Source organism: Rhinoraja longicauda, chromosome 36 (assembly GCF_053455715.1).
Source record: "Rhinoraja longicauda isolate Sanriku21f chromosome 36, sRhiLon1.1, whole genome shotgun sequence".
Taxonomy (NCBI): Eukaryota; Metazoa; Chordata; class Chondrichthyes; order Rajiformes; family Arhynchobatidae; genus Rhinoraja; species Rhinoraja longicauda.
In genome coordinates, this window is record NC_135988.1 from 11,791,935 (window position 1) to 11,816,662 (window position 24,728).

The 24,728-nt window shown below is 46.8% G+C and overlaps 1 protein-coding gene across 2 annotated transcripts in view; it reads right to left on the reverse strand.

Annotated features, from left to right (window-relative positions):
* Nucleotides 1-9,571: 9,571 nt before the first annotated feature.
* LOC144610303 (receptor expression-enhancing protein 1-like) overlaps nt 9,572-24,728 on the reverse strand; it is a 44,339-nt gene continuing 29,182 nt past the window's right edge. For both annotated transcript variants that reach the window (XM_078428904.1, XM_078428903.1), the window contains 4 exons: nt 24,572-24,685; nt 20,579-20,732; nt 17,708-17,883; nt 9,572-11,766 (listed from right to left, as the gene is read on the reverse strand). In XM_078428904.1, the coding sequence (XP_078285030.1) occupies nt 11,695-11,766; nt 17,708-17,883; nt 20,579-20,732; nt 24,572-24,685 (516 nt within the window). In that variant the 3' untranslated portion in view covers nt 9,572-11,694. The remainder of the gene's footprint in view (nt 11,767-17,707; nt 17,884-20,578; nt 20,733-24,571; nt 24,686-24,728) is intronic.

Consider the following 24,728-nt stretch of genomic DNA (forward strand, 5'->3'; position numbering starts at 1 on the left):
TGGGAGAAGGTTACAAAGCAGACAGTGGAATAGATTGGAGGATGTGCTAAAAGCTTCTTTGAGGTGGCACATCGCCACCGCCTCTTGGGAACCTCTGGCTCGCGCCAGTTCAAAGAGGAGGGGCAGCATTTAGGGAGGCATTGAGAATCCATAGGCATGGCGGTCGAGTTGCTGCCTTACAGTTCTTGCAGTCCTAGACCTGGGTTTCATCGCACAGAGGGCTGTGGAGGCCAAGTCAGCAGATGTTTCTAAGGCAGAGATAGACACATTCTTGATTAGAACGGGTGTCAAGGGTTGTGGAGGGAGGGAAATGGGATTAAGAGGCAGAGATCAGCCACGAGTGAATGGCAGAGTAGACATGATGGGCCGATTGGCCTCATTGTACTCTTACACCTTGTGAACTTGCAGGTGCTTGTCTGTACAGAGTTTGTACGTTCTCCCTGTGGGTTTTCTCCGAGATCTTCCGTTTCCTTTCACACTCCAAAGACATACAGGTTTGTAGGTTAGTTGGCTTGGCACAAGTGTAATAAGTCCCCAGTGTGTGTGTGTGTGTGTGTAGGATCGTGTTAATGTGCGGGGATCGCTGGGTCGGCGCGGACTCGGTGAGCCGAAGGGCCCGTTTCCACGCTGTATCTCTAAAGTGAGCGTCGGTAGTACACAGAAGCTGTGCTTAAGCAGTGGAAGGGGGCACACCACCTTACAGACCACATACACATAGTCCCCATCAGCAACCTTTCAAAGGAGCCACAGCCAGACATAAAAACACCCTTTTTCCACGAGTAGAGTTCCTACTCTTAACCAAAGTCTGTAGTCTCTTTTTTGCTCTGGTTTATTTTCACCCACATGTTTAGACCGTAATGGTGTATCCTTATTGTTTTGATGTGTTTATGCTTTATTCTAAATTGTTAACTGTATGTTTGTGCTGTCATTTGTGAGCGGAGCACCAAGGCACATTCCTTGTATGTGCACATACTTGGCCAATAAACTTATTCATTCATTCATCTCCTGCCCTAGTTAGTCATAGAGCCCAGCTGCATAGAAATAGCAGCTCTGGCCCAAATCACCCATGCCAATAGACAATAGGTGCAGGAGGAGGCCATTCGGCCCTTTGAGCCAGCACCGCCATTCAATGTGATCATGGCTGATCATTCTCAATCAGTACCCCATTCCTGCCTTCTCCCCATACCCCCTGACTCCGCTATCCTCAAGAGCTCTATCCAGCTCTCTCTTGAATGCATTCAGAGAATTGGCCTCCACTGCCTTCTGAGGCAGAGAATTCCACATATTCACAACTCTCTGACTGAAAAAGTTTTTCCTCATCTCAGTTCTAAATGGCCTACCCCTTATTCTTAAACTGTGGCCCCTTGTTCTGGACTCCCCCAACATTGGGAACATTTTTGCGTGCGCAAAAGTTGTCCCTCAGATCCATTTTAAACCTTTACCCTCTCAGCCAAAGCCAATGCCCACTTGTTTTACACTTCAGGGACAAAGAAAAAAAGATGGCGGCTATTTGCCTTATCGATGGATGATTCTGTGGTCACCGCTGATCAGCCACCACAGACCCGCAAAACTGAAGTGGAGCAAGTCATCCTTAAATCTGAAAGACTGCCCAGGCGTTGGGTGATATTGCCTCAAGGACTTCTGTTTTGTAAAGAACAAGAAAATGTGGAGCAAATACAAATTTAAAACTTTGTTCCCTTTGCTCCCTGCATCCAACTGCCCACTCGCATTGTAACGATTCCTCACGTGGACATTTTTGGCTCGGAGGGCAACGGCATTGACTGTATTCCTGCTTTCGGTTCCCGAGTCCCTGAAATGGCTGTTGGTATTGGATGCAGACAATTAGAGTCATGGAATGATGCAGTGTGGAAGCAGGCCCTTCAGCCCAACTTGCCCAACACCGGCCAACTTGTCCCAGCTACACTAGTCCCACCTGCCTGCATTTGTTCCTTATCCCGCCAAACCCGTCCTATCCATGAAATGTCTGAAAAACTTGCTTCCCCGTGATTTGCAAAATACTCACGAGCAAGTGGCACCCGTGAGATCCAAACCCAGCAAAGGTCACCCTTCCCCTGAAGAAGGGTCTCGATCCAAAACATCACCCGGCCTTTTTCCTCCAGAGATGCCCCACCTGACCCACTGGGTTACTCCAGCACTTTGTGACCCTTCAAATAGACAATAGGTGCAGGAGGAGGCCATTCGGCCCTTCGAGCCAGCACCGCCATTCAATACGATCATGGCTGATCATTCTCAATCAGTACCCCGTTCCTGCCTTCTCCCCATACCCCCTGACTCCGCTATCCTTAAGAGCTCTACCCAGCTCTCTCTTGAATGCATTCAGAGAATTGGCCTCCACTGCCTTCTGAGGCAGAGAATTCCACAGATTCACAACTCTCTGACTGAAAAAGTTTTTCCTCATCTCAGTTCTAAATGGCCTACCCCTTATTCTTAAACTGTGGCCCCTGGTTCTGGACTCCCCCAACATTGGGAACATGTTTCCTGCCTCTAATGTGTCCAACCCCTTAATAATCTTATACGTTTCGATAAGATCTCCTCTTTGGTCTCTTGTACTGTGCCACCAAGCAGCAGCATCTCCCGCCCGGGCCCGTGCAGAATAAAAGGAGACGGAGGAGGAATTTCTTTAGTCAGAGGGTGGTGAATCTGTGTCATTCATTGCGACGGACAGCTGTGGAGGCCAAGTCAAGGGATATTTGCAAGGCGGAGATTGATGGGCTCCTGATTAGTAAGGGTGCCAGGGGTTATGGGGAGAAGTCATGAGAAAGGGGTTGAGTCAGCCAAGATTGAGCGACTAGGTGTGACATGATGGGCCGATTGGCCCAATTCAGCTTCCACGACTGATGAATGTTGCAGCCCTCGGAACACAACCTGCAATATTAACCCGGGTTTTATCGTGTCCACAACACTGTGACCCGTTGGGGAGTTCCAGCAATGACTACCAGGGCATCTGGGGAGGGAATGGAGAGACTACTTTGAGTTTGGATCCTTCTGAGAAGTGGGTTTGCGGGTTGAAGGCTTGGCAGTCAAGGGAGGGGGTAAAGAGTGGTGGATGTATGTGGTCAGATGGTCAGACAGCTGGACAATTCCCTGTATCATGCATCGGTACATTGTGGATTGTAATCATGCATTGTCTTGCCGTTGACTGGTTAGCACGCCACAAAAGAAAGTGTTTCACCCAGAGAGTTGTGAATTTGTGGAATTCTCCGCCACAGAAGGCAGTGGAGGCAAATTCACTGGATGAATTTAAAAGAGATTTAGATAGAGCTCTAGGGGCTAGCGGAATCAAGGGATATGGGGAGAAGGTAGGCACAGGTTATTGATGGTGGATGATCAACCATGATCACAATGAATGGCGGTGCTGGCTCGAAGGGCCAAATGGCCTCTTCCTGCACCTATTTTCTATGTTTTTTTAAAAAAAAGCTTTTCACTCTACCTCGGTACATGTGACAATAAACTAAACTAGCATCAGGCCAGGAGCAGCACTTTGAAACAGTGGTGCTACTCATGGGTAAGGAGCGATGGATGAAAAAGATTTCACCAGCGTTCCATGGAACGTCTTTTAATAGAAGGCATAATATTGGCGATTACATGGAACAGCAGCCATCCACACTCGAGGGCATGGACACACAGGCGATTGCAGAAATGGACGGACCGGAAAGGATTGGTGTCAGCCATTAAATGAGTCACAGGTCTCTGTAACGGAGCAGATAATGGGGGGGGGGGGGGGGGGGGAGGTTGGAGTGGGAGAATGGAGTGGAGAGTTCACTCAACGTCAATCCTTTCAGCAGGAAAATGCACACAACATTTTAAGGTTGTGTTATTTAATAACCTGCATCTCGCGATTGCTTCGTTTCCCCCTAATCTGAAGCAGACCGACGAGACCACTTATGACACACTTTGACTCCACTTGGCTGCATTTTCAACCACCCACAGCTCCTCTGAGGAACAGGGCTGTGATGACTTGCACTTCTTCATTGCCCGACAGTCAACATAGAAAATAGGTGCAGGAGTAGGCCATTCGGCCCTTCGAGCTTGCACTGCCATTCAATATGATCACGGCTAATCATCCAACTCAGTATCCTGTACCTGCCTTCTCTCCATACCCCCTGATCCCTTTAGCCACAAGGGCCACATCTAACTCCCTCTTAAATATAGCCAATGAACTGGCCTCAACTACCTTCTGTGGCAGAGAATTCCACAGACTCACCACTCTCTGTGTGAAGAAATGTTTTCTCACCTCGGTCCCAAAAGACTTCCCCCTTATCCTTAAGCTGTGACCCCTGGTTCTGGACTTCCCCAACATCGGGAACAATCTTCCCGCATCTAGCCTCTCCAACCCCTTAAGAATTTTATATGTTTCTATAAGATCCCCCCTCAGTCTTCTAAATTCCAGCGAGTATAAGCCTAGTCTATCCAGTCTTTCTTCATATGAAAGTCCTGCCATCCCAGGGATCAATCTGGTGAACGTTCTCTGTACTCCCTCTAAGGCTAGAATGTCTTTCCTCAGATTAGGAGACCAAAACTGCACACAATACTCCAGATGCGGTCTCACCAAGGCCCTGTACAACTGCAGCAGAACCCCCCTGCTCCTATACTCAAATCCTCTTGCTATGAATGCTAACATACCATTCGCTTTCTTCACTGCCTGCTGCACCTGCACGCTTGCTTTCAATGACTGGTGGACCATGACACCCAGGTCACGTTGCATCTCCCCTTTTCCTAATTGGCCACCATTCAGGTAATACTCTGCTTTCCTGTTCTTGCCGCCAAAGTGGATAACCTCACAATTATCAATATTATATTGCATCTGCCATGCATTTGCCCACTCTCCTAATCTATCCAAGTCACTCTGCAGCCTCCTAGCATCCTCCTTGCAGCTAACACTGCCACCCAGCTTCGTGTCATCCGCAAACTTAGAGATATTGCATTCAATTCCCTCGTCCAAATCATTAATATATATTGTAAATAACTGGGGTCCCTGCGTCAAGAGTCATACAGCGCAGAAACAGGCTCTTACAACTTGGCCCATGCCGACCGAGGTGCCCCGTCTACGCTAGTCCCACAACATTCGGCTCGTAACCTTTCCTAGCCACACGAGCTCAAACACGCTCGTATCTCGGCAAAATGTACGGACGATTGTGGATGATCAGCCACGATCGTATCGAATGGCGGGGTACTGGCTCGAAGGGCCGAATGGCCACCTCCTGCACCCATTGTCTGTCCCTCTGGCACGGCTGCACTGAAGCAGCGACCAGGGCGAGGGAGACCACAGAATGCCAGCGCAGCAGGACCCTTCAGCCAGCCAACGAGCTGCATTCACACGGCAGAGCTTTCCATTGCAAAACACTCCCAGGTCCTTCAGATCAAGGGCAGATGCTCAGTCACATGAGCAACACATCTGCTGCCTGCCAATGTTTGGGGTGAATCATGCTCACCGAGCTTCCACTAAGAGCGTTCCAAATGGTTTCATTTAAGCCAATTTAAGCTCTTCCATGGCTTTAATAACGTGTATTTTTAAAAACACTGCAATGTGCAAGGGATACAGAATCACCAACCACGAGTTAGCTGCCTTGTGGCTCTAATGTACTTGCAACCTGAACTGGCGCATTATCAGTGCTGCTTCACACGACTCTCGGCGATGGCCTCCGCTGCTCACTTTCCATCTCAAACTTGGCTTTGGGTTGTTTGAGACTTCTGCGTGCAAGTTGAATAAATGGCCAAAGACATCAAATTTTTGCAAAATCAGATAATTTGACCTTTATGGAAAGCCTGGTTAGCCAGCCGCCATTTTACTTTTGGTTATCTATTGTACGCTAACGATGATCTACATGGAATGATGCCAGAGTGCTTCTTTCACTTACCCGGGTACCTTGGTAAAATGTGTAGGGGAAAAAAACCTGCAGATCATGGTTTAAATCAAAGGTAGACAACAAAACGCTGGAGTAACTCAGTGGGTCAGGCAGCATCTCGAGAGAGAGAGAGAGAGAGAGAGAGAAGGAATGGGTGACGTTTCGGGCCGAGACCCTTCTTCAGTCTGAATGCTGGAGTAACTCAGCGGGTCAGGCAGCATCTCGAGAGAGAGAGAGAGAGAGAGAGAGAGAGAGAGAGAGAGAGAGAGAGAGAGAGAGAGAGAGAGAGAGAGAAGGAATGGGTGACGTTTCGGGCCGAGACCCTTCTTCAGTCTGAATGCTGGAGTAACTCAGCGGGTCAGGCAGCATCTCGAGAGAGAGAGAGAGAGAGAGAGAGAGAGAGAGAGAGAGAGAGAGAGAGAGAGAGAGAGAGAGAGAGAGAGAGAAGGAATGGGTGACTTTTCGGCTCGAGACCCTTCTTCAGTCTGAAGGGCCTCGACCTGAAACATCACCCCTTCCTTCTCTCCCGGGATACTGCCTGACCCGCTGAGTCACTCCAGCGTTTTGTGCCTCCCTTGGTAAAATCACTGGCGCCAGTCAAAGGACGTTTCCAGGAGACACCAGGCTTTGTTATTTAGCTCGTCGTCAAGCCCCTTATTTAGCCCCACCAATAAATGACACTTCATCTTCGGAAGTACACTATTACTGGAGTGATTTCGGATTCCTACTTTAATTCCAAACAAATACAGTCATGGTTGGGGAATAGAGTGGGAGTGACAATGTATAATAGTTAATGGTTAAGCCAAGTCCCGTGTCATGGGAGCCTAGGACACGCACCGTTCTGAAGCCAGGATTACTGCCAGTGCGTGATGTCCACCCGAGAACAGACAGGGCTTTGGTTCACAGTCTCATCCGCGCTGCCAAAACCCCAGCACTGCCCCAGAGCTGTGCTGGAAAGCCCAGCTCAGTTATTTGTGCTCTCACGTCCTGGAAGCGTGACTTGAATCCTAAACGCTTCCAACTTGGAGGCAAGAACGCTGCCACCGGGCAAGGCTGGTACACAAATTGCTTTCAGTCTGGAGACCGGTGGATTTAAAATCATGCAAAAGTACAGTCATTTATACAAATATCTGAAACCGACCAGTGACTTTGTTCTTCCCTGGCACCTGCTCAATTTAGCCAGTTATCAAAATACACACATTATCCTACACCCACTAGGGACATTTAAAAAAAAAATTTTTTTTAATTTATTTTTTTACATTTTACCCAGCCAATTAACCTACATACCTGTACGTCTTTGGAGTGTGGGAGGAAACCGAAGATCTCGGAGAAAACCCACGCAGGTCACGGGGAGAACGTACAAACTCCTTACAGTACAGCACTCGTACTCAGGATCGAACCCGAGTCTCCGGCGCTGCATTCGCTGTAAAGCAGCAACTCTACCGCTGCGCCACCGTGCAGTAAGTAAGTATTGAGGATGGCTCCCACTTTGTTTTCCTCACTGGCTTCGTAGGGTTTTTTACCACATCTCCCAGACACCAGCAGGAATCGCAAGTCAACGCCACTTCTCATACTTGGGTGTAGCTTGAAATTATTGCGCGTTTTTTGTAGTTAAATATCGAGAAATAAAATCATAGAACGGGCATAAGTGAAAATGTTAGATTTTTTTTTTTGTTGAGTTCACCGAGTTGCTCAGAGGGTCAAAAGGTAGAGCACAGACATAGATAGCACTGCCAAAACCTCTTCCAAGGTTTGAGCCAAGTTATCAGATTTTGAAAGGGGAACAATTTGTAATTGAGAAACAGAGACATACCTCATCACAAAATGCTGGAGTAACTCAGCCAGTCAGGCAGCATCTCAGGAGAGAAGGAATGGGCGACGTTTCGTGTCGAGACCCTTCTTCAGGCTGAAGAAGGGTCTCGACCCGAAACGTCACCCATTCCTTCTCTCCCGAGATGCTGACTGACCTGCTGAGTTACCCCAGCATTTTGTGAATAAATACCTTCGATTTGTACCAGCATCTGCGAGCATTTTTCTTATACTATCTGAGACATATCTCTTGATCATTTGCTGGCAGACAATTGCATTAGGAATGTTGGCAGCAAACAACCGAAGGCGGCACGGTAGCGCAGCGGTAGAGTTGCTGCTTTACAGCGAATGCAGCGCCGGAGACTCAGGTTCGATCCTGACTACGGGTGCTGCACTGTAAGGATTTTGTACGTTCTCCCCGTGACCTGCGTGGGTTTTCTCCGAGATCTTCGGTTTCCTCCCACACTCCAAAGACGTACAGGTATGTAGGTTAATTGGCTGGGTAAATGTAAAAATTGTCCCTAGTGGGTGTAGGATAGTGTTAATGTACGGGGATTACTGGGCGGCACGGACTTGGAGGGCCGAAAAGGCCTGTTTCCGGCTGTATATATATGATGATGATATGATATGATGGGCAGCAGTGATGTCGCCACGCCAGGTAGCTGCCACGCCAGGTAGCCCTCGAGTGTCGTTCAACGCAACAACAGCAACAAAAGACACCTTATACGGAGACTTCCATGGGCAGCTGCAACAGCATCACGCTGGAAGCAGGTCCCGTCAGGCAAAGGGAGTGGGGCGAGCCAAGAGTGATTTGCCAAGCCCCTGAATGTGCCAAGCCACTCTCATACATTGCGCGTGGCCACGGGTTCCTCTGAAGTAGCCAGCTGTCGTTCACCACCCAAAACGAAAATCCGAGGGGCCTGCAGAGACTCCACCCCTCCCGATTTTCCTGCCCAGTAGTCCCGTTCTCCCGGCTTTCACTTTGAGATTGTTCCCAGCAAAGCAAACTGCACAGACACAAAGCGTTAGCAGCCTCTCCCCACCCAGACATCTCCCGCAGGCTCCAGGGGCTCCGAGGCAGCAGCGGGCCAGGGCCTGCATGCGTGCGGAACTAAACACGACCCTCTGGCAAGTATTTCCTTATCCCAAAGTTAATAGTCAGACGTCTTGTACAAATTATCAGCCAAAATTTAAAAGGTAAATGACAATGATAAGTTCATGGCTCGAAGGGCCAAATGGCCTCCTCCTGCACATGTTTTCTATAGGTTCCAGAAGCAGAATTTGGCCATTTGGCTCATCAAGTCTACTCCGCCATTCAATCATGGCTGCCCTATCTCTCCCTTGCAACCCCAGCCTCCTGCTTTCGCCCAACAACCCCAGACACCCACACTAATCAGGAATCTAGACATCAGAATGGCGGTTAACATGCTTTTGGTGATTTCCAGCTTTCAAAAGTCTCTCGAAGGGAGAAGATTGGGTGGGTGGACCTTACATGGCATGGCCAAGACGTGCAAGTATCTCCTTATGCAAAGCTTTCTTCCAGAAGGAAGAGCACACGTGCTCATTCTCCAGGCTGGCCTTGGGGAACATCAGGAAGAACATTGAGTTGCTGCCCTTGAGTCGAGGGCGACTGGTTCAATGGGCAACGTCCCAGTTGATTGTACTCCTTGCCCCTTCTACTCAGCCACAGTGATGCCATCTGGTGGCCGAGCAAGGAGGCAGTGCGGCCAGTTGAGACGAACACCACCAAGTGACAAAGAAACACCAGATAGAGACCGCAACACAGGAAACGTACCAGGGTCCTGCCTCGAAAGTCAAATCATCTTCGACCAGGCAGAATGCATTAAAACAGGACACAAATCAAAAAGACACTGCAACAGAGACATCACCAATTAGCCAACAACTTTATTGTGAAAACAATACGACTTAAAAGACCCATCTGTAAAGGGTTAAGAAACAACGATTATCATACAGCAGTAGAAAAGAAGAGATACGTCCACCAGCAAGAGTGAGTAGCAGGATTCTGAGTGACTCACTTGACTCCCCATGTAATTTGTCAAGTATGCAATTTGTTCAAGGGGAACGCCACAACGAGCTTGCCCCCTGCTTGGTGACATTCCATAAAAACGTACACTTTAAATTAACCCTGCTTCTCGCTGGAGTTTCAGCAGCAATCAAATCAACTGATTGAGAGTGCATGTGTCAGAGACAGCCAGCCACCCAAGAGGTTTCATGCCAAAAGTAGAACCATGTGATCCATTGACCTCTGCAGCTACATGCACGATGAAAGCACACAAACTTGTAATGAAACCACACACACACACACACACACACACACACACACACACACAGGTAAACAGGCAAGCTAAGCTGCTGGGCTGTTCTCAGTGAACGCGGCAACATTTCAGCGGCGCCATCTACCTAATCAAATACCCAAAAGGGACCTCCTGCTTTATCCGTAGGTTGGTGTCCATTACTCGGGCTTCAAGACTACACAGTACATTTATAATTCACGGACTAGATTGCAATGTAGGGCGGCTATAGAAATGGAGAAAAAAAATAGTGCAAAGCCTAGCACCAGTGAAGTTACTAGAGACTTGTGGGGGCGGAAAGGGGGTATCCAGGTTAGGATGGCCAACGTTCAGTTTTAGCAGTTGCAAATCAATCTGTTGCAAAGGATCCAAAAGAAATCCATGAATCTAGAAGGGAAAATGCGCCCGCTTCAGACGCTTGTGGGTACAAGTCACCTGGCTAGGAATCAAACTTCAAATACATAGTGCTTGTCGGAGATCGGATTTAAGGGATCTCTTTTCCAAATCACAGATCACAGTGTCTGACAATATCAATCTGCCAGCAAGGTGTTAAGAGAGTCAGGCATCTGAAAGAACGATCATGCACTACTTATGGCAGCATTTAGACTGCAGCACATTTATCTTTTTGAGCTTCAAATGTGACATTTCTATCTAGTTTCGTGGGCATTTCTTTGATTGTAAGGAAGAAGAGTGCAAAAACAAAGACTTGTCAAGCTGAACAACTCAAAGTATCACCATTCAAACGGACAACGACAATTACCGAAATAAACCTGTAATGGATCACAAGGGTTTCCTGTTGGCAGTGGTCCAAACTGCTCCCACGGCCTTGGTGAACTGCGTGAACTACTTGCATAAAGGACTGTGCATGTTCAGCCCTTTTCACAGATCGCTGCACCAGTAAACCCCCGGCACGCAATTTCTTTCCACTTTAAAGCAGACTCCAGTTTGCAAGCACTCCAGACACACACACCTCTGCTGACATCACACATTTTAACTCAAGCACAACCTTTGTACAAACATGGAGACTGAAAAGCAGACCGATACCGCAGTATTTACATTTCCAATACACACATGCCACAAAAAGTCTTTTTAAAAAAAACCTTTAAGTAGCAAGTTTACCTCCATCGGAACCGAGAGCAGTCTGTGAGAAAATGTAGTGTTTAGTTGTGCTATAACACCAATTCTAGGATTGTCAGCAGTCGTTACATTAAAAACACAAGTAAAAATGCAGAGTTCAACAATTTTGTCAATGGCAAGCAGCACATTCATTCTAATATCTCGCTGTCCTGCCAAATTAAAAGCAACAAGCAAATCAGATTTATATAACGAAGCTAACCAAACGAGTCTCGCCCTCCCCAGTACCAGCCTTCGTAAACATCACCTTATTTCGAAGGAGGCACTAAGAATCTCTTTCGATATTCACACGCGCAATGCCTAAATCATTCACGTTTATCAATTCAATGACAAACATCAAGTTCCCTGGTTATCGACAGCGTCGCATCTTTAATTGAGGACCAGCCTTCGCCACCGTCTTCACAGCAGTTCACCCTAACACGAAGTAACTTCGACAATAAACAAAACACAAGGTAAGAGCTGGCGATTTGAAAAAGGTGCCAGTGATTAAAAACAGCAGCAGGTGATTTTTACCCATGACGTTTGTGCAGCTCTAGAACTCATCGTGAATGTCAAATTGCTCTTGTTGGTGCTCATAAAGTATCAAAATTAGACTGCACTGCCGTCTTCTTCTTTGATGCAGGTTTAACTGGTTTTTCCACCGCCTAGAAACAGAGAAATTCATATTTTAGACACAAAAGCCAGAATTGTACATTGAAACATTCGCTCTTCCCCCCCACCCCCCACGCCCTCCTGCACAATGCACAACGAGGGGAAAACCTGAACAGGTAAATGGGCTTTAATTCCCCCAACAAAAATAGCAGAACATTTGTCAGAGGGAACATGTTGAAAGTCACGTGCAGGAAGGAACAGCAGATGCTGGTTGAAACGGAAGATACAAACAGCTGTCTGAAGAAGGGTCTCGACCCAAAACGTCACCCATTCCTTCTCTCCCGAGATGCTGCCTGACCCGCTGAGTTACTCCAGCACTTAGTGATACATACAAAAAGCTGGAGTAACTCAGCGGGTCAGGCAGCACCTGGAGAAAGGGAATAGGTGACGTTTCAGGTCGAGACCCTTTTTCTTCACTGATACCTTCTCTCCAGAGATGCTGCCTGACCCACTGAGTTACTCCAGCTTTGTGTCTAGCTTATATTAATTGTTATTATTGAAGATAATATAACAGGATGCTAAAAAAAAAACGAGTAATTGCATAAAGCCAGTATAGGTCGAGAGAGAAATCACGTTTGACCAATGTATTGGCATTTTTTCACACGAGCTGTGGATTATAGGAAACTGGAGGATGGATTAAATTTAGATTTCCAGAGGCATTTGATGAGATACCATGTCAATGGTTACTGTGGAAAAAAACAACTCCTGTTGGGGAAAGTAGCACAATGCGGCGAATTGAAAATTGGATGAGTGACAGCAAATAAAGTAGTCACCAATGGGTCTCTTCTGGATGGCGAGACGTAACGAGCGCTGTGCTGCTGGGATTTGTACGGATGCCTCAATGTCCGCCCAGTTACATGAATTAATTGGATGAAGGAATGGATGCTCAATTTGCTGATGAAATGTAGATGGGAAGTACACCAAATCGGTTTGAGTTTAGTTCAGAGTTAAAGGGCGGAAACAGGCTCTCACGGCCCGCGCCGACCAGCGATCCCCGCACATGAATACTATCCTACAACCACGAGGGACGATTTTTTAAAAACATTTACCAAGCCAATTAACCTACAAACTTAAACCTGTACGTCCTTGGAGTGTGGGAGGAAACCGAAGATCTGGGAGAAAACCCACGCAGGTCACGGGGAGAACGTACAAACTCCGTGCAGACAGCACCCGTAGTTGGGATCGAACCCGGATCTCCTGCGCTGCATCCTCTGTAGGGCAGCAACTCTACCGCTGCGCCACCGTGACCGCCGTGCCGGTTCAGTGTACAAGAACTTGCAAATGGACATGGGGGGGGCGAGAATGAAGGGGGACCGGCGGCAGCAAGCAGAAGATAGGATTGTTCGGTGACCTTTGTAACTTTGTCGGTGCCAGACACATGACCACACTTGGCGAGACCTGCTGTATGATTGTACCAGGCTGTATGCAAAACAAAGCATTTCACTGTGCCTAGGCACATGTGACAATAAAGGATCTTTGAATCAGTGAATCGTTGACAAAGATTGAGGAAATGAGGGGCAAAGAACTGGCAACTGATACATAATGAGGGGAAATGTGAAATTGACTGTTTCAGCCGGAAAAAAGCATACAGGATGGTGTAGTTTATTGTCACGTGAACAGAGGTACAGTGAAAAGCTTTTGTTGCCTGCTCACCAGTCAGCAGAAAGACAATACATGATTACAATCGAGTCATTTACAGCATATAGATGCAATGATAAGGGAATAACGTTTAGTGCAAGGTAAAGCCAGCACAGTCCGATCGAGGATAGTCCGAGGGTTAACAATGAGGTGGATCCTCCTCAGGATTCACGTTGGAAACGGGGCCCTGATCAGTTATGTATCACACAGCATAAAATGGGTCCCTCGCCAGCAGCCAGCAAATCCATGCTGCCAATCTGCCAAAAGCCTGATCGTACGTACGCAAGTTGGGCATCGTAAACTAGTGGGGACCTGCAGGATCTAAATGAGGAGAGATTAGGGAGAACGAAGGTGCACAAGCAATTTGGCCGTCCAAGTAATCATTTCTAAAAGGATAGTATCCAGGCGCTGCCAGTAATGAAATAAAAGTTAAGTGTTACCATTGCAGGGGGAGCTGAATGTAAAAGAAGAGGTCATGCCTCAGATGTACGAGACACTGATGAGAACAACACAGGAGAATTGAATTGGTCACTTTGTTAAAAGGCATGAACACATCGCAAGCAGCTCAGGGGATTTAGCAGACCAATACCCAAGTTATCTTACAAGGAAAGGATGCATCTGCTGGAATTTAGGCGAGTTAGAGTGAACTATTGAAATGCTGGGTGGCACGACTGCACAGAGGGAGAGTTGCTGCCTTGCAGCGCCAGAGACCCGGGTTTGATCTTGACTGCAGGTGTACGGAGTTTGCACGCTTTCCCCGTGGTCTACGTGGATTTTCTCCGGGTGCTTTGGTTTCCTCTCGCACTCCAAAGACGTACAGGTTTGTAGGCCAATTGACTTGGCAAAGTTCTCAAGAGCCCCTGGTATGTACGATAATGTTGGCGGGCAGGGATCGCTGGTCGGCACGGCCCCGGTGGGCCGAAAGACCCATTTCCGTGCTGTATCTCTAAACTAAACCTGACCCTGAATGGCTCGACTGGATGGACGTACAGAGAAGAGGTAGTTTCTTCTTGCGGGCAAATGCAGAATGAAAAAAAGTCCCCAAGTAAAAAATAAGCTACTTCCTGTAAGAGGAAGTGGATTGTGTATCTGGAACTCTTCCTCAAAGGGTAGTGGGAGTAGAGCACAGAATGGTACAAGGAATGAGTGAAAGGTTACCATGGATAGATATGAATACAAATGAAGACTTCATTAGGGTCAGCTCTGATCTTGTTAAGTGGCTCTCTCAGCCTCTGATATGTATCTTTCCGTGGCAGTTACTGGTTAGAATTGACCTACAACCCGTGACTCAGGGCAGAGACCTTTCACCTGACGCTTATCACACAACGTTTTTAATCAAGAGCAGGGACAATTTTTGCTGCTAACCCTGTTAGCGATTTTGTTTGAAAAGCTGAGTGTGTTTAACTGCAGTCTAAGCCACGCTCGGAGATTGGTGAGATTATACCAGCGAGTCTTCAAATCAATCTCATCTAGTCTCTTTAAAGGGGATTGCAAAGTGGGTGACGTACAGGGTCCATTTAAGGAAAGGAGGAAGGAAAAAACAGGGCAATAGACAATTTGAGAAACAATTCTCTGTTGGTATATTCTCTGCACGGTAGCGCAGCGGTAGAGTTGCTGCTTTACAGCGAATGCAGCGCCGGAGACTCAGGTTCGATCCCGACTACGGGTGCTGCACTGTAAGGAGTTTGTACGTTCTCCCCGTGACCTGCGTGGGTTTTCTCCGAGATCTTCGGTTTCCTCCCACACTCCAAAGACGTACAGGTATGTAGGTTAATTGGCTGGGTAAATGTAAAAATTGTCCCTAGTGGGTGTAGGATAGTGTTAATGTACGGGGATCGCTGGGCGGCACGGACTTGGAGGGCCGAAAAGGCCTGTTTCCGGCTGTATATATATGATATGATGATACGATATGATGATCACGTGCCCTTTCAAAGCAAGCCCATCGTTTTTGGCAATACTTTGAAAGTCATAATGTTGCACAGTGGCCATTGTCACCCACTAGAGGCCCTCGAAGCATCATATATGGGAACCTACTGGAACTGTGCCATTGCAATCTCGTCAGGTCCGAAGTTTAGTGACATCTGCAAATTAACACGTCAATGAAATTCAGAAGGGCCCCGCTGCTCAATACGCTTAGAAACTACAGAAAAAATATCACTGGATGCCAACCAGGGGCACAGTACTGCCAGAGCAACAGGACCTTCTGTAAAGAAAAAAAGCCAAAATAAACAGCGGGGGATTTTAACTAGCAGGGAACTTAACAGCGGTTGCTCCGGCACTAGTGACAGCTTCGGCACCTAAAACATTAGCACTGCAACACTGATAACAACATAACTGACTCATCTAGTGATACAGTCACAATACCAAATGACTACGAGAGACAGGGTGCAAAATTCTGGAGTGTAAGGCATATCAATGAAACTTTATATCTAAATTAAATAAAATGAAGACAGGTATAGCAGAACAGTTGACATATTGCAGCTGCCGTATAAGGATCTTCAGCAACAATGGTTTAGTAAGTGCCAACAGCCCCAAACAGTCTTTCCAGGTGAGACAAAGGTTCACCTGCACCTCCTCCAACCTCATCTATTGCATCCGCTGCTCTAGCTGTCAACTTATTTACATCGGCGACACCAAGCGCAGGCTCGGCGATCGCTTCGCTGAACACCTGCGCTCAGTCCGCATTAACCAAACTGATCTCCCGGTGGCCGAGCACTTCAACTCCTCCTCCCATTCCCAGTCTGACCTTTCTGTCATGGGCCTCCTCCAGTGCCATAGTGAGGCCCACCGGAAATTGGAGGAACAGCACCTCATATTTCGCCTGGGCAGTTTGCAGCCCGGTGGTATGAACATCGACTTCTCCAACTTTAGATAGTTCCTCTGTCCCTCTCTTCCCCTCCCCCTTCCCAGTTCTCCCTCTATCTTCCTGTCTCCACCTATATCCTTCCTTTGTCCAGCCCCCCTGACATCAGTCTGAAGAAGGGTCTCGACCCGAAACGTCACCCATTCCTTCTCTCCCGAGATACTGCCTGACCTGCCGAGTTACTCCAGCATTTTGTGAATAGCTCGAAGACCTTTGGCTCCAGGTTAGATACAAAATGCTGTGGTAACTCAGCGGGGCAGGCAGCATCTCTGGAGAACAGGAATGGGTGACGTTTCGGGACGAGACCCTTCTTCAGTGTGAGAGTCAGGGGAGGGGGAGGTACAGAGATACGGAAGTGTCAGGTGTGAGAAGGAGACATCAAAGGGGGTGGAGATCAGGGAAAAAGTAGAATAGACCATTGTTAGCTAACAACAAAGCAAACAGGTAAAATGTAAACGAGGACAGTCAGACAAGTCGGAGAACTGGGAAGGGGGAGGGATGGGGAGAGAGGGAAAGCACGGGTTACTTGAAGTTAGAGAAGTCCAATATTCATACCGCTGGGGTGTAGGCTGCCCAAGCGAAATACGAGGTGCTGTTCCGCCAATTTGCGCTGGGCCTCACTGATAATGGGGGAGGTCAAGGACAGAAAGGTCAGTGTGGGCATGGGAGGGAGGAGGAGTTAAAGTGTTTAGCAAACTGCTTTTGGCTCCGGGTTAAGGAGCTGGAGACTAAAATTTGGGCACAGTGTTGAATGAGGGATTGTGAAGGGCACTTGAAACGCTTCGATCCAAGGCCCGGCACACCACTTAGATCAACCTGGTCAGTCAAGAGGTACATGAATATGCACGAGGATGGTGCAGTTACACAGAAGGTCGTGCAGTGTGTAAGAGATGGCTTCCTTCATTGGCCATGCCTTTTTGGTGTAAATTTAAAACTTTGGCAAAACTTGAGTATTAAGACATTGATACTGAAAGGGGAAAATAGGAAAGTAACCAAACAAGAAACATAGACAAGCTAAATGATTTCACAGAGGAAAAAATATCAGCAAAACTTTGCCCCTTACAGGTTGACACAGGAGATATTAGAGATAAGGAAATAGCAGATAATTTAAACAAATATTCTGTGTCTGTCATCACAGAAGACAGATAAAAATACTCAAAATAAGCTGAAAGATACAGCATGGAAAGAGGCCCTTCGGCCCGCCCACACTGTGCTGATCATACGAGTCTTATCTTCTTCATGGTGCAGCTTGGAAAGGCGGTGATTCTTCCCAAATTCATGCTGATTTTTCTTTACAACCAACATTACTTTAAAGTTTCACGGCTTAAGACAGGCGAGGGCAACAAGGATCAATTGCCGCGCTATGCCATGGCCACAGTCCGAGACGCTTCTGTTGTTTGAATGCTCGTGCCCCTTGCTTCAGCTGCACTCACCCCTTTGCTTTGTCCTCGCTTTCTCGAGACCTGTCCCCGTCGGATCGGTTTTGCAGCTTGCGCATCGCGGCGCAATGAACTCCTTCGCCTGTCTGCCTCCCCGTCAGACTTGCACTCGTCTTGAGAGTCACTCTCTGCATACTGATGGTTAGGTGCAGTGTCTGGAGGTCTTGGGGCTGTGGGCCAAGAGTTTAAAAAAAAAAAAGGTCAACTCTGAACGGCAGCAATGATTTCAATTGTAAAGGAACACTTTAACACAACAAGAAGGCATCATTGTGTTTGTTCTTCTCATGTAGCCCTTGGTAAGTACACACACACACACACGCACGCACATACGCACACAAGTCAAGTCAAGTCAAGTTTATTTGTCACATACACATACACGATGTGCAGTGAAATGAAAGTGGCAATGCCTGCGGATGGTGCACAAAAAAGAATTACAGTTACAGCATATAAATAAAGTTAATAAGTTACTATAGTGTAGACAAAAATTTAGTCTCTGGAGTTATAAAAGTTGACAGTCCTGATGGCCTGTGGGAAGAAACTCCGTCTTATCCTCTCCGTTTTCGCAGCGTGACAGCGGAGGCGTTTGCCTGACCGTAGCATCTGGAACAGTCCGTTACTGGGGTGGCAGAGGTCCCTCATAATCTTGCTTGCTCTGGATCTGCACCTCCTGATGTCCACACAGTGTTGGAAGGAACTGCAGATGCTGGTTTACACAGAAGATAGACTCAAAATGCTGGAGGAACTCGTATGGACAGGCAACATCTCTGGAGAAAAGGAATAGGTGACGTTTCAGGGTCTGAAGCAGGGTTTCGACCTGAAATGGCACCTATTCCTTTTCTTTAGAGTTGCTGCCTGACCCGCTGAGTTACTCCAGCATTTTGTATCTATATACACACATCCAGGCTGATTGTCCTTCAGTATCTCAGTTAAGAGGCCATTCTCCACAACAAGGTTACTGCAACAAAGAAAACTAATGGACTCCTCAGTTAATACAAACATTTAGTTTCAGGTGGGATTCACTGCATTAAACATCAAGTTTGTGCATCTCTGCATATCTGTCTCGTTAACTAAACAACACTGAAGTCAAGCGCAAGACTGCAGCAGCCTTTTTTGCAGATCAAATCAAACGGTCTAAATACACATCAGTCAGCAGCTCAGATCCTTATGCTTTCTCCATAAACTGCAAAGTGTCTCAAGAGCCTCAACTCACAAAAGTGCCTCAATGATAGCTCTCAAACCTCTAACCCCATCATGCATTAGCAGGTGAGATTGGCAAATGTCAAGCCGTGTACACTTTACAATGCCTTGGCTTGAAGTATTATGCCACTGTCAGATTTGACACAGGCTGCAGAGATACTGTGTGCCAATAACTCTGGCAACTCCTCTATGCAAAGTTCCACAACAGTTTGCGAAATAGCACATTGACACCTAAGGATATATTCTTGAGACCTGGACATCACTAGCAGGATCAGCATTTGTCACCCATCCTGAAATGGTTTAGGTTTAAAGATAGTGTGGAAACAGGCCCTTCGGTCCACCATTGATCACCCGTGCACTAGTTCTACTTCCCACTTCCTCATCTTGCGCAGTAGGGGCAACTTACTTACAAACCTACACTTCTTTGTTAACCAATGTTAACCAATTAACAAACAAACCCACACCCCTCTTTTAATGTCCCGAGAAGGCAGCAGGGAACAGCAGCTTTGATCCACATTTCTGAACACAGATCTTAAAACCTAAAATGTATATGCTGAGGTTTGGTCCATCTAATATTATAGACTGTGTAAGAAAATAACTGCAGATGCTGGTACAAATCGAAGGTATTTTCCTTTCACAAAATGCTGGAGTAACTCAGCAGGTCAGGCAGCATCTCAGGAGAGAAGGAATGGGTGACGTTTCGGGTCGAGACCCTTCTTCAGATCATCTCTGACCCCTCTCACCCTGGCCACAAACTCTTTGAAGCATTTCCCTCTAGAAGGCGACTCCGGACTGTCAAAGCAGCCACAGCCAGACATAAAAACAGCTTTTCCCCCCCCCCCCAAGAGTAGTTCTACTCAATAACTAAAGCCTGTCGTCTCTTTTTTGCTCTGGTTTATTTTCACCCTGATATTTAGACCGTAATGTTGTATCCTTGTGGTTTTGATGTGTTTATGCTTTATTCTTAATTGCTAACTGTATGTTTGTGTTGTCATTTGTGAGCGGAGCACCAAGGCACATTCCTTGTATGTGCACATACTTGGCCAATAAACGTATTCATTCATTCATTGAAAATGCATCGAGCAATCACCTAGATGTTAACCGCACCTAAAATAGCAGTTGCCGGTTTGGAAAATGTGTTTAAAATTTTTATTTCACACAAAAATTGGCTTTAGCGAATTGCAGAATCTCTCAACACGGCAATTACAGAGTGCCATACTGCAGAATCTTTCATTATCTGATCATAAGATTCAAGTCTTGTTTAACATTTAGATTGGGAATAAAGCTGACTTTGTCTTCAAAATGAGCGGCACGGTGGCGCAGCGGTAGAGTTGCTGCCTTACAGCGAATGCAGCGCCGGAGACTCAGGTTCGATCCTGACTACGGGCGGCGTCTGTACGGAGTTTGTACGTTCTCCCCGTGACCTGCGTGGGATTTCTCCGAGATCTTCGGTTTCCTCCCACACTCCAAAGACGTACAGGTATGTAGGTTAATTGGCTGGGCAAATGCAAAAACTGTCCCTAGTGTGTGTAGGATAGTGTTAATGTGCGGGGATCGCTGGGCGGCGCGGACCCGGTGGGCCAAAGGGCCTGTTTCCGCGCTGTATCTCTAAATCTAAATCTGATCTTGCTATATTGCCAACTTCACAAAATTAAAAAAAAGACTCACATTGCTCTCCTTTTGGTGCAGAGATGGGATCCCTTGCCATCCGCTCGTCCTCAGGATAAAGGGGGTCTCTGTAATGTGTTGGCTCGTCAACCTGAATGCTTCTTAAGTCCTGCATACTGAAACTGATCAGGCGTCCCGCTAGAACCCCCTGACTCTGCAACACAGGGGAAGCAAGAAAGACATTTCATACCCAAAGTGAAGACTGATGTTAGAGAAAAATTAAAACAGAAGCTGATGAGAATGAACCAAGATTTAAAATGACACCAACATCCTCAGAGTGACCCAGCACAACGGCGCATGGTAACCTGGTAGAGTCAGCATGGTGACAAGTTGTCAGGCCTGTTATGCATCTAGTGATATTTACCTTTTGTATTCCTTTACCGTGTTGAACAATGCACTTTGTACCTTGCAATAAAGTAACAAGAGGTAGATCTGATTATAGAAAACACACACCACCAGATCCGGGGACAGTTTCTTCCCGGCTGTTATCAGGCAACTGAATCATCCTACCGCAACCAGAGAGCGGTGCTGAACTACTATCTGCCTCTGATGACCCTCGAACTATCGATCAGACTTTGCTGTCTTTACCTTGCACTAAATGTTACTCCCTCATCACGTATCTGTACACTATAAATGGATCAATTAGAATCACGTATTGTCTTTCTGCTGTCCGGTTAGCACGCAACAAAAGCTTTTCACCGTACGGTGCACGTGACAATAAACTAAACCAAGCCAAGTTAAACTAAAAGTGCGGCAAATGAAATTTTGATGTACGTCTGTAGAGTTTGTGATTGACCTTCAAATGTGCATTGCACGAAATGGGAGAAACAGCATTCCTTGGTAAATTAAAATCCACCCGCAAAATACAGAGGGTAGATTTCAGATAAAAATAGAAAATGCTGCATACACTCAGACGCCCAGGCAGCATCCGTGGAGAGAATGTTTTTTCAGATCAATCTTTTATCAAGACAGGGAAATGATTTCAATAAAGGAAGTTCAAGTTGCAGAGAAATGGGGGATGGGGCGGGGGGGGGGGGGGGGGGGGAGAGGAGGAACGGGAATATTTGTGCTGGGGTGGATCTACAAATGGTGGAAGGAACTAAAAAGGTATGTAGGTTAATTGACTGGGTAAATGTAAAAATTGTCCCTAGTGTGTGTAGGATAGTGTTAGTGTGCGTGGATCACTGGGCGGTGCGGACTTGGTGGGCCGAAAAGGCCTGTTTCCGCACTGTATCTGAAATATGAAATAAAATAAAAATATGAAAACTAGTGAACAACAAAATAAATATCAGGAGAATTGTAAAATGAGATGACAAATGAAATCAACTCAACGGAGATGAACCCCTTTAACAAGGAGTGGGGGGAAATTAAAAGGGCAGATTTCATTTGTCCCTTTCCAAGACTCAATAGACAATAGGTGCAGGAGTAGGCCATTCGGCCATTCGAGCAAGCACCGCCATTCACCGTGATCATGGCTGATCATGCACAATCAGTACCCCGTTCCTGCCCTCTCCCCATATCCCTTGACTCTGCTATCATTAAGCGCTCTATCTAACTGAGGGCGGCACGGTAGCGCAGCGGTAGAGTTGCTGCTTTACAGCGAATGCAGCGCTGGAGACTCAGGTTCGATCCTGACTATGGGTGGTGTACTGTAAGGAGTTTGTACGTTCTCCCCGTGACCTGCGTGGGTTTTCTCCGAGATCTTCGGTTTCCTCCCACACTCCAAAGACGTACAGGTATGTAGGTTAATTGGCTGGGTAAATGTAAAAATTGTCCCTAGTGGGTGTAGGATAGTGTTAATGTACGGGGATCACTGGGCGGCACGGACTTGGTGGGCCGAAAAGGCCTGTTTCCGGCTGTATATATATGATATGATATGATATGAAAAAATATAAATATGAAAGCTTCCAGAGAATTGACCTCCACTGCCTTCTCAGGCAGAGAATTCCACAGATTCACAACTCTGTGAAAAAGAATTTCCTCATCTCCATTCGAAATTCCAAAGGTTATCCACTTTGGTGGCAAGAACAGGAAAGCAGACTATTATCTGAATGGTGGCCGATTAGGAGAAGGGGAGATGCAACGAGACCTGGGTGTCGTGGTATACCAGTCATTGAAAGTAGGCATGCAGGTGCAGCAGGCAGTGAAGAAAGCGAATGGTATGTTGGCATTCATAGCGAGGGGATTTGAGTATAGGAGCAGGGAGGTTCTGCTGCAGTTGTACAGAGCATTGGCGAGACCACACCTGGAATATTGCGTACAGTTTTGGTTTCCTAATCTGAGGAAAGACATTCTTGCCATAGAGGGAGTACAGAGAAGGTTCACCAGATTGATTCCTGGGATGGCAGGACTTTCATATGAAGAAAGACTGGATAGACTCGGCTTGTACTCGCTGGAATTTAGAAGATCGAGGGGGGATCTTATAGAAACTTACAAAATTCTTAAGGGGTTGGACAGGCTAGATGCAGGAATATTGTTCCTGATGTTGGGGAAGTCCAGAACAAGGGGTCACAGTTTAAGGATAAGGGGGAAGTCTTTTAGGACTGAGATGAGAACGTTTTTTTTCACACGGAGAGTGGTGAATCTGTGGAATTCTCTGCCACAGAAGGTAGTTGAGGCTAGTTCATTGGCTATATTTAAGAAGGAGTTAGATGTGGCCCTTGTGGCTAAAGGGATCAGGGGGTATGGAGAGAAGGCAGGTACGGGATACCGAGTTGGATGATCAGCCATGATCATATTGAATGGCGGTGCAGGCTCGAAGGGCCGAATGGCCTACTCCTGCACCGATTTTCTATGTTTCTATGAAATGGCCTACCCCTTATTCTTAAACTGTGGCCCCTGGTTCGGGACTCCCCCAACATCGGGAACACGTTTCCTGCCTCTAGCAAGGGATTGTCTAATCCCTTAATAATCTTATATTTCAAGAAGACCCCCTGTCATCTTTCTAAATTCCAGAGTATACAAGCCCAGTCGCTCCAGTCTTTCAACGTACGACAGTTTTTACTCTTTTTTTACTCTTTCCATTTCTGATGAGATGTCATTAATCTGAAACTTCAACTCTGTTTCTCTCCCCATAGATGCTGCCAGACCTTTAGAGGATTTCCAGCATTCTCTGCTTTTATCCCCCCCAAGATGTACAAAGTTCCTTGAAAGTAGTATTGCACATAAATAGGGTGGTCACAAAGGCTTTTGGCACTTAAGCCAGAGTATTGAGCATAAAAGCCAGGGGAACATGGTGCAGCTATACAAGGTGTTGGTGAGGCCGCATTTGGAGTATTGTGTTCAGTTTTGGGCACCAGGTTATAGGAAAGAGGTTGCAAAGCTGGAAAGGTTGCAGAGAAGATTTACAAGGATGTTGCAGGACTCAAGGGCCTGAGATAGAGAGGTTGAGCAAGCTAGGACTATTCCTTGGAGCGCAGAAGGATGAGGGGTGATCTTAGAGAAGAGTACAAAATCGTGCAAAGGTAAACACACAGAGTCTCTTGCCCAGAGTAGGATAATCAAGAAGCAGAGTACATAGGTTTAAAGTGAGAGGTGTGGGGGGGTGGGGGGAAGAGAAGATTTAATAGGAACCCGAGGGGTAACTTTGTCACATATAAAGGGCGCTGGGTGTATGGAACAAGCTGGTAGTTGAGGCAGGTACTATAATGACATTTAAAAGACATTTGAACAGGTACAGGTTTAAAGGGACAGGGGCCAGACGTGGGCAGTTGGGATTAATGCAGATGGGGCATCGTGGTTGGCATGGGCAAGTTGGATCGAAGGGCCTGTTTCCATGCTGTATGACTATAAAGCAGCCCAGCGTGCTTAACGAATACTATTTGCAAACATGTTTGGTGAACATGTTTGGCGAGGCCATCTTTTAAGTTTGATAATAGGTCCACACAAATTTGCTGGCCCAATTGAGCCAAGTGACTTCTATTAAACTTTATTTTTAAAATGACCCATTGATCCTCATGCGATTTCGAGCGGCGGAACAGTTGGAACTCCTACCTTGGCAGCAGCGTTGACTGCTGCATTTGCAGCCATGTTCAGCCCCTTCCTGCCAAAATTCACCACGGTTTCAATACTACGCTCTTTGGCTTGAATGATGTAGCCATCTATTTCCTAAAGGGAGAGAAACAAAAATGAAAAGCTGAAAACCACTACA